This window comes from Oryx dammah, unplaced genomic scaffold (genome assembly GCF_014754425.2).
Source record: "Oryx dammah isolate SB20612 unplaced genomic scaffold, SCBI_Odam_1.1 HiC_scaffold_8, whole genome shotgun sequence".
Taxonomy (NCBI): Eukaryota; Metazoa; Chordata; class Mammalia; order Artiodactyla; family Bovidae; genus Oryx; species Oryx dammah.
In genome coordinates this window covers 56289317-56300068 of record NW_024070192.1, presented here as the reverse complement: position 1 = coordinate 56300068, position 10752 = coordinate 56289317, and the positions used below count along the sequence as shown (strand labels likewise).

Here is a 10752-nt window from a genome sequence, read left to right as displayed (position 1 = left end):
GATATTTCAGAGAAATGAGTTTGGTGGGGGAATGAAGATAACGACCTCAGCTTGGGAGCGGGTGAGGAAAATGTGCTGGAGGTGGGGAAGAGGCAGTTGATTAGAGAGGTCTGGCCTTCAGAAAACAGTTTAGGCTGAAGGTAGTGAAAAGGATTGATGCTTTCAAACTGGGGTGCTAGAGAAGACTCTAGAGTCCCTTGGACAGCAAGGAGATCCAACTAGTCCATCCTTTAGGAAATCAGTCCTGAATGTTGATTGGAAGGACTGATGCTGAAGCTGAAACTCCAATACTTTGGCCACCTGACGTGAAGAGCTGATTCATTTGAAAAGACCCTGATGCTGGGAAAGACTGAAGGCAGAAGGGGATGACAGAGGGTGAGATGGCATCACCGACTTGATGGACATGAGTCTGAGTGAACTCCGGGAGTTGGTGATGGACAGGGAGGCCTGGCGTGCTGCTGTCCACAGGGTCACAAAGAGCTGGACACAAATGAGCGACTGAACAATTGATAAAGGAGGAAATACACAGAGTGAGCAGATGCTCCAGGAAGAGATGAGGTTACCCTGGTAGACTAGACAACAGAATTCTAAATAAAACCTCAGGACACCCAATCTTCAAACAGATTTGACAGAGGTTTGCGTGAGGGTTTATTGAGGTTCTAAACTGTGTGAAAATTGTTTTCTTTTTCATGTGTATGCTGACAAATTTTCAGTTCAAGTTTTTGATCCAATTTTCTTGCTGACTCTGAAAATGCTGTGATGCAAAGTGAACAGGAGGCTTCAGAACTGGAGGGAACCTGGGTTCCTGTCCCAGCTCCCTGAATGAGTACGAGGCAGGTAAGCCTGACTGTTTCCTACCCTGCAGAAGAGGGAGAATGAAACCCAACACTCAGAGTTGCTACTCACTTACAGTATGTGTCTGCTTGGTAACAAAAAAGCATGCAAGTTCAATCTTACAGGATATTATATAAACTAAACCAAAAGGCTTCTCTGGGTAACATCTTTTATAAAATTTATAATCCTTAGGCCCAGACTAGTGTATTTTAAGCTGAAAATGTGCTGCAATTCAATTATTAAAAAGTGGACTAGAAAATTGTAGATGACAGGGTACATTTGTTTTTCTTCCCATCCTGACTTTTCAAAAAAAAAAAAAAAAAGAGAGAGAAAAAAAGGCTAGTATACAAATTACATATGCTAGATGAGCTCAGGCGTTCAAAAATGCATTATCATTTTCACAGTCATCTAATTTAGAGACAGTGGAACAAGTCCAAGTAACAATTTTATTTTAGTCTACAGCACAATTTTTTACATACACTTTAGTGGTTTTGACAGTGGTACTTTTGAGCAGACTTCAAATGAATAGACAAAAGTTAATATACTTAAAATTAAATATACACAAAAAACAAGAGGCATCCAGATGTTCAGAACCATGCAGAAGGGATGGTCTGGTTGGTGTTTTCACTGGGTACCTTGCCTATTTGGGGTTGCAGAGAGTCGGACATGACTGAGCAACTATCACTTTCGCCTATTTAAGAATTCATCAGCAAAAGGCAGTTCTTCTGTTCTTCATTCCCATATAATTTACCAAAGTCAGAGTTCTAAACGTACACACACACAAAATAAACCCTCCTTTAAGGCTACATCAGTACAAAATTTCAATGAATTGAATTCAATATACTGTCAAACTAACAATTCCAGTGATCATACCCAATCACTAGAAAACAGGCAATATCAGCACCGGATCTAAATGCAAGGTTATTTATTAAAACACCAATTAACCAAAAAGCAACTAATATGTTAATCTTAATATAAGACATTGAAGAAAAACTAAAAACAATATATTAAATATCACTCCACTGAGCCAGGCTATAACTGATGGACAACAGACACATGAGTTTGTCAAACAGTGCTTTAAATACTTTTCTATGATAAAAAGTGTATCAGGAGATGCAAAGGTAGAAATGTGAATTTATCCATTTAGTTCCACAACTTAAAATGACTATCAAACTGATAATATAAAGCTAAGTGACAATAACTTAACCACTGGGCACCAGACAGGCATGACCACTATTCACTCTAATTCATAACGCTCTTCAGCAGTGTTCCGTGGATGGCCAAGCCAGCAATCCTGTCTTAATACAGACTGGATACTTATCCTCTGTGGGAAAAGACCCTGAAGAAGACATGGCAAAGGCCTAGAGAAAAAGTTCAACCTTTTGAAAAAGTTAGTGATATCAAAATGCTTTTCTATTGCTGGGAAACCAAACTAGGTCAAATGTGTGGCCCAAAGCAGCACGGAATTCAGAGTCAGAGGTTGGCAGGAAAGTTTTGGAAAACTTGCAGTTTTTAAAAATTGGCAATTTCTCCATGCTTAATAAAACTATCAGAGAAGAGGTATAATGTTTGTTCATTTGTGGAATGTTGACAGATTGCTGCAAAAATTCACATGAACGAAGAATCGCACAGATGCGCTTCAATGAAGTATTTTTTTAAAAATTTATAAAAAACTGAAGTTTCTATTTAAAAAATAACCACGTATGCCAAGATGAAACATGGTAAAAAGTAGTGTAAGTTCTAGTCATGATTCTTTAACAGCTAATGGGAAAGTGATAGAAATCATTTTCTCTTAAAAAGGAAGTTTTGTTATTGCACTGACTTTTACAATCTGACCTAGTAATTTAGAAAAATCATGTAGTAAAATCTGTAAAATTAAAATACAAAATTCTGGTTTGTAAACATCAGTTGGCCAAGTCTCTCCAGAGTCCTTCATGATAGTGGAATGGAATGAATAATTAATTCACTACCTTATTTACTTGCTGTGAGGGGGAAAATTCCAGAACACAGCTTTCATACTTTCACAGTAATTATATTCAAAGATATAAAGAAAATCAGTGCAGTTGTCTTCTTTTCTTTCTCTGTGCAATTTTCAGCTCTTAGCCCACTCCTAAGTGCCATAACTGAAATAATACTGGTTTGGAGACCTAGTACAGATTGGTCATAAATGTCGCATGAAGTCTGTAGGACTTCGGTAAAGATATTTCCAAATGGCATAGTAATGCACTGCAGCTGCCGTGGCCACAAACAGGTGCCAGATGGCATGGGCAAATGGAATGATGCCATCGCTCTTGAAGAACACAACTCCCAGGCAATAGATTAGGCCCCCACAGGCAAGTTCCTGAAGGCCATCCGTGTTGTTCTGTCAACAGAGGAAAAAAAATGGAAAGGTTTTGATGTTACTCAGATATGACAGCCAAAACCATCCCTGCAAATGCCCCCTACGTCTTCTGATTTTCCAGACAATAAAGCAGCTCTGCACAGACAGAATCCTGATCTGTAAACATGTATACACTTAAATCGACCTGGATTAACCTCTGAATTGGCTGTCTGGATCTCACCAAACAATCAGATTATAGGTTCCATGGCAAAAAGCAGCATCTTCTGCTCATCTATAGCTTGTTTAAGCAGACTGCAATCACATCTAAAATGAACGGTCATTCATTTAATAAAGTACAGTCCTTGGCTTTCATCTTTCTCTTGAGGCGCCTTCTTCCCTACTAAGGCGCACTCAAGCCTCTCTGCTTATAATTTGCATCTCCAGCACGGTTTTCACTCCCTTTGTATTCCTCAAACTCTGTTCTACACTCATCGCTTTTCTCAGACTCCTCTGTTTCTGTGAGCTTGTGGCTTCCTTACAGCTGACATGGCCAGAAGGAAAATCATTGCTAGGAGGGACCTCTGAGATCCTATAGCACAATATAGTTCCTAACCTTCTAGATGCTCCGGGCCTTTTTGTCTTTGTGCCTGGGAGTTTTTTAGCTCAGCAGGAAATTAACAGTCAGTTGTGCTTTAGCACAAAAAGACTTTATAAAGTACTCTTGGTTTTCAAAGCCCTTGACTCATCTACAAGATGAGACCGGGCTGTGTGATGGCAGGCGAAGAGAACAGAGGCAGGGCTCAAGATGCTGATGGATGTACTCTCCAGGGTTTCTGGAGACCAGAACACGGAGGTCTCCGGTTCCGCAGGGTGAATGGGAAACTACGGCAGCTCATGGCCAGGCCTTGATAGGGACAGTGGTGTGGGTGTTCTGGAGGCCTGGGCCCTGCGGCTGTGGCCTTGGCAGCCTTGGAGCAGGGGCCTACGCAAGTCCCACAGGGGACTGGGGGGGGCCCTGGTACGTGGGCTGCCTGCGCTGAGGCGAGGGCGATGGCCACACTGGACACAGAGCCAGGCGTGAGGACCCAGGCCAGGGGTGAGGGCCAGCCCCATCTTCAAAATTCACATGGGCACCATGGTGTTCTGCAGGATTAAACAGTGAGGAAGGAGGCTTCTCAGACTGCTCCTTAACCTTGGTTAAGATGGGACATCAGTCAGATTTCATTTTCTTTAAAAAGTAAAACATAGCAAAACAAAACACCGGACACACTTATTATTTCCTAGAGGTTATAGAGTAATTAATATCCATTAATAAGAGTACATCATGAGAACGCTGGGCTGGAAGAAGCACAAGCTGGAATCAAGATTGCTGGGAGAAATATCAATAACCTCAGATATGCAGATGACACCACCCTTATGGCAGAAAGTGAAGAGGAACTAAAAAGCCTCTTGATGAAAGTGAAAGAGGAGAGTGAAAAAGTTGGCTTAACGCTCAACATTCAGAAAACGAAGATCATGGCATCTGATCCCATCACTTCATGGGAAATAGATGGGGAAACAGTGGAAACAGCGTCAGACTTTATTTTTTTGGGCTGCAAAATCACTGCAGATGGTGACTGCAGCCATGAAATTAAAAGACACTTACTCCTTGGAAGGAAAGTTATGACCAACCTAGATAGCATATTAAAAAGCAGAGATATTACTTTGCCAACTAAGGTCCGTCTAGTCAAGGCTATGGTTTTTCCAGCGGTCATGTATGGATGTGAGAGTTGGACTGTGAAGAAAGCTGAGCACCGAAGAATTGATGCTTTTGAACTGTGGTGCTGGAGAAGACTCTTAAGAGTCCCTTGGACTGCAAGGAGATCCAACCAGTTCATCCTAAAGGAGATCAGTCCTGGGTGTTCACTGGAAGGAATGATACTAAAGCTGAAACTCCAATACTTTGGCCACCTCATGTGAACAGTTGACTCATTGGAAAAGACCCTGAGGGATTGGGGGCAGGAGGATAAGGGGACGACGGAGGATGAGATGGCTGGATGGCATCACCAACTCGATGGACATGAGTTTGAGTGAACCTTGGGAGTTGGTGAGGGACAGGGAGGCCTGGCGTGCTGTGATTCATGGGGTCACAAAGAGTTGGACACGACTGAGCGACTGAACTGAGCTGAATAATAAAAAATGCCCTGTGTATATGTATTAGGGACATTTTGCTTAGGGAGCGTTAGGTTTTCCTAATGGAGGGTTAGGATTCTTATAGGAGCATCTGAGCCCCCAGTGAAGAGTCATTCATCTAACACAGCCTCCTTATTTTAGAGACGAAGAGACTAAAGTCAGAGAGATAAGTACTGCTTTATCAACTTTCAAAGAACCAGAACATGGTTAATCTTAAAAGCAGATTATGTCTGCTTCATTATCAATGCCATTACTGTATTTCTATGTCCCTATTAAATATTTGAAACATCCACTTAATCCTCACAACCCTAAATTAGGTATTTTTATCCCAACTCCACAGATGAGAAACCTAGAACACACAGAGGATACATAATTTACCCACGGCCACGGAGCCTTTAAGTACCAGGATCAGGATTTGAATCAAGACCAAGGTGTTTTGTTTCTTGAAGTTACATTCCTTTTTTAGGGAGGGAGGGAGGTCTTTTAAAAATTGATGATTCATTTATATAGTGTAATGCATAGATATTAAGTGGACTGTAAGGTTTTGTGAAATGCACACTTCTATAAGATGATGCTGTCAAAGTGCTGCACTCAATATGCCAGCAAATTTGGAAAACTCAGCAGTGGCCACAGGACTGGAAAAGGTCAGTTTTCATTCCAATTCCAAAGAAAGGCAATGCAAAAGAATGCTCAAACTACTGCACAATTGCACTCATCTCACATGCTAGTAAAGTAACGCTCAAAATTCTCCAAGCCAGGCTTTAGCAATACATGAACCGTGAACTTCCTGATGTTCAAGCTGGTTTTAGAAAAGGCAGAGGAACCAGAGATCAAATTACCAATATCCGCTGGATCATGGAAAAAGCAAGAGGGTTCCAGAAAAACATCTACTGCTTTATTGACTATACCAAAGCCTTTGACTGTGTGGATCACAATAAACTGTGGAAAATTCTGAAAGAGATGGGAATACCAGACCACCTGACCTGCCTCTTGAGAAATCTGTATGCAGGTCAGGAAGCAACAGTTAGAAATGGACATGGAACAACAGACTGGTTCCAAATAGGAAAAGAGTACGTCAAGGCTTTATATTGTCACCCTGTTTCTTTAACTTATATGCAGAGTACATCATGAGAAACGCTGGGCTGGAAGAAACACAAGCTGGAATCAAGATTGCTGGGAGAAATATCAATAACCTCAGATATGCAGATGACACCACCTTTATGGCAGAAAGTGAAGAGGAGCTAAAAAGCCTCTTATGAAAGTGAAAGAGGAGAGTGAAAAAGTTGGCTTAACGCTCAACATTCAGAAAACGAAGATTGTGGCATCTGGTCCCATCACTTCATGGGGAATAGATGGGGAAACAGTGGAAACAGAGTCAGACTTTATTTTTTTGGGCTCCAAAATCACTGCAGATGGTGACTGCAGCCATGAAATTAAAAGACGCTTACTCGTTGGAAGAAAAGTTATGATCAACCTAGACAGTACATTCAAAAGCAGAGACATTACTTTGCCGACTAAGGTCCGTCTAGTCAAGGCAATGGTTTTTCCAGTAGTCATGTATGGATGTGAGAGTTGGACTGTGAAGAAAGCTGAGGGCCGAAGAATTGATGCTTTTGAACTGTGGTGTTGGAGAAGACTCTTGAGGTTCCCTTGGACTGCAAGGAGATCCAACCAGTGCATTCAGAAGGAGATCAGCCCTGGGATTTCTTTGGAAGGAATGATGCGAAAACTGAAACTTCAGTACTTTGGCCACCTCATGCGAAGAGTTGACTAATTGGAAAAGACTTTGAGGGTGGGAGGGATTGGGGGCAGGAGGAGAAGGGGATGACCGAGGATGAGATGGCTGGACGGCATCACTGCCTCGACAGACACGAGTCTGAGTGAACTCCAGGAGTTGGTGATGGACAGGGAGGCCTGGCGTGCTGCAATTCATGGGGTCGCAAAGAGTTGGACACGACTGAGCGACTGAACTGAACTGATGTAACTCATATCACCCCTATCAACATACACAAATATCCTAACACTCCAGAAAGTTCTTTGGTGATCCTTCCCAATCCTAGATAACCCCTTCCACTAAGGCAACTGCTGTTCTTGTTGCTATTACCACAGACTAAGCCTCTCCATTCTAGAACGTCACATAAATGGAATTATACTGTATGTACAGTTTTGCGTCTGGCTTCTTTTTTGCTCAATATAGTATTTTTGGTGCTAGTGATAAAGAACTTGCCCGCCAATGTAGGAGATGTAAGCGATGCGGGTTCGATCCCTGGGTCAGGAAGATTCCCTAGATGAGAAAACGGCAATCCATTCCAGGATTCTCACGGGGAAAATCTCATGGACAGAGGAGCCTGGTGGGCTACAGTCCATGGGTTGCAAGGAGTCAGACACGCCTAAAGCGACTTAGCAAGCAAGTGTGCACATGTATGCACGCAGGTGCTAATGCCATTCATTCCTTTCTATTACTTATCATTTCATTAAGTTTTAAAAAATAATTTGTTCATCCTTTCCATTTGGGGACTATCATGAATAAAATTTAATACTTAAACTGTTTTACAAGTCCTTTTGTAGATACATGTTTTCATTTCTGCCGAACTAGAAATGTGTGCTTAATTTTATAATAAAATGCTAAGCAGATTACCAAAGTGGTTACATTTTATATTTCCAAAACAATGCATCGAGGCTCTAGTTATTTCACATCCTTGTTGGTATTTGGTGGTGTCAGCCTTTTAAATGTAACTATTCAGTATGGTGTGGTGGTAAGCTTTTAATTTTCATTTCCCCGATTTCCGAGATGACTGGCGACACTGAGTGGTTTTTCAAGGGTTTACTGGCTACCTGTATCTTTCTCTCTTTATCACTGATTTAGAACGCTACAGTGGTTTTACACATCCTTTGTCAGATACATACAGAGAAAGCAAATAATTTCTCCCAGCCTGAGGCCTGACTGTTCAAATTCATTAATCTTTTCTTCTGCAGTATCCCATCTGTTGTTACATTCCTCCAATACATTTTTTTTTCAACATATAGTTTTCAGAGGTAGGATTTTCATTAGGCTCTTCTTGCTTATCTAGCAATATTTGTTTAGATAATGGATGCTAAGAGTACAGATTTTGTTGTCTTCCAAATGTTGAGTTTGTTCCGCTATTTATTTACTAGAAGATCAACTTTTATCCTTTGAGGTTTCTGGGCTTTGTTATGGGAGTGCCACAGCTTTATCTATGATGTGATCTTGCTAGGGTCAATGGAATACTTGTTTTGCTCTGTGTGGTTTCTCCTTTCTGGCTGGTTGGAACGCTGGGGTCTCCAGTACTGGGCTCATTCAGGAATATCCACTTACTTCACAGCCTTTCAATAGCTATCTTCAGCTAGGGTATGCAGCATCTTGCCCAGCACAAATGCAGCTTAGTATTTGGGCAAGGGCACAAGGAAATCCCTTTGTAGATTTCTGGAGACTCTTCTCTGTGAAGCTCCCTCATCTCCAGGACCCTGCCCCAGCCTGGGGAGCTGAATTGCTGGTTTGTTTCCTCCACCCAGACGGCTGCTCCTGAACTCCACTTTCTTTCACTGTAGTTTGGAAAGCGTTCCCAACAGGGAGAAAACTGCAGTGCATTTGAAGCTCATCTTTTGGTTTCTCTCTCAAGGATCATAGTCCTATATGTCTGTGTCCAATGCCAAAAAATTATTGTTCATGCACTTTACCCATTTTTATAGCTCTTTGGGGTAGAAAGGTAATGCTGACACTCGTTATTCTGACTGCAACACCGAAGGTTTGAGTCTTCATCATCTGTGCTGCTCCTGTCCCTTCAGATGCCTGTGTGGTTCCTTTTGACCTGATCTCTGCTCACTGGTTTCATCACAGAACTTGTGTCACCTGCACGGTCACACCCCTCACACGTCTGTGCACATTCGGACCCTCCTGCTTCCCCGTCCCTGGGCCTTCCTCCACGCTGGGTCCATCTCCGTGCCACGTGCGCCACTCTTCCGCCTCTTGGCTCCCGTCTGTCCTTCTGAATCAGCGTGAATAGCATTTCCTCAGGTATTCTGTCAGGCCCTCCCAGAGTAGGTTGCAACTTTCCACAAAGCCTTATAAAACTTGATGGCCACTTCTTATTTTATATGAATTGTATTTTTCTGCTTGATTCTAAGTTCTATCAGGGCAAGGGTGGGGATTTTCCTGTTTGATTAATGTGAACAGTAGTCACCTGTTACTGTATCACTTGAAAATGTCCATGAAAGATTTACACTAGTAAAAATACTGGATAAACTTGTTTTTACGATACCCAGAGGGAATTTACTTGAAGCTTCACTCTAATGATTAGTAACCCATCAACACAGACCTTGCTCTGGGTGTCCTCAATTGCCTTCCAAGCAGATTTTCTCACTTCTGTCTTTCACCTCCCTCCTCTCACCATTCCCTGATGCCTTTACCAACTAAAGTGAAAGTGAAAATGAAGTCGCTCAGTCGTGTCCAACTCTGCGACCCCGTGGACTGTAGCCCACCAGGCTCCTCCGTACATGGGATTCTCCAGGCAAGAGTACTGGAGTGGGTTGCCATTTCCTTCTCCAGGGGATCTTCCCAACCCAGGGATCGAAACCGGGTCTCCCGCATTGCAGGCAGATGCTTTAACTGCTGAGCTATATATATTTTTAGTGCAAGGTAAATTACTAAAGCCATTATAAATCTCATATCTCAAAGAACATATCTCATTACAATCTCATAAAACAAACCCCTTGAAAAAACACAAGCAAACATAAATCCTACATCTTTTACAGGTATTTTTATGACCAGGGTGAGAACTATACACAGCAAAATTCTTACAAAGTGCCTGTGAGCTCAGGAGTGAAATTACAGGTACATTTCTAATCCTTGCAGGCTAAGAAGAGAGTTCAACTAAACAAACCATGACTTCCTTAATTAATACAGTAGCCAGTGCCCCAAAATGCAGAGTATAGACTGGAAATACATAAGCTAAAGGCGCAAGTGGGCGGGACTGTGAGGTCGTTACGTTACTGTTCCAAACTGACAAATACACATGGATTTCTCAACACTGATTAGTCTGACTCCTACAGGTAATGCCTCATTTTCACTCATTAAGGTCCCAAAGGAAAATTTCAAGCAAAGTTAAAAAACAAACAAACAAACACACACTTTCCTGGGAAAGAGAAATAATATGACTTAAAAGCAAGTGAAAGGAAATGTAAGAGTGAAGGGATTCAACAAATATCCAACAAAATGTTGAGCCAAATGACCTTTTGAGGTTCTTCCAATGCTTAAATTTTAAGAAGTCATTAATTTAACTGTTTACAATAGCCAAGACATGAAAGCAACCTAAATGTCCATCAGCAGAGGAATGAATGAAGAAGGTGTGGTGCACATATACAATGGAATATTCCTCCACTGTGACTGAGCAATATTTTTAATATCA

At 41.8% G+C, this 10752-nt stretch overlaps 1 protein-coding gene across 1 annotated transcript in view; it reads right to left on the bottom strand.

Moving 5' to 3' along the window:
• Positions 1–1260: 1260 nt before the first annotated feature.
• The window catches only part of LOC120866511 (monocyte to macrophage differentiation factor), a 31693-nt gene continuing 22201 nt past the window's right edge, over positions 1261–10752 (bottom strand). The window contains exon 7 of the mRNA XM_040244294.1: positions 1261–3196. Coding sequence (XP_040100228.1) covers positions 2996–3196 — 201 coding nt within the window. The 3' untranslated portion in view covers positions 1261–2995. The remainder of the gene's footprint in view (positions 3197–10752) is intronic.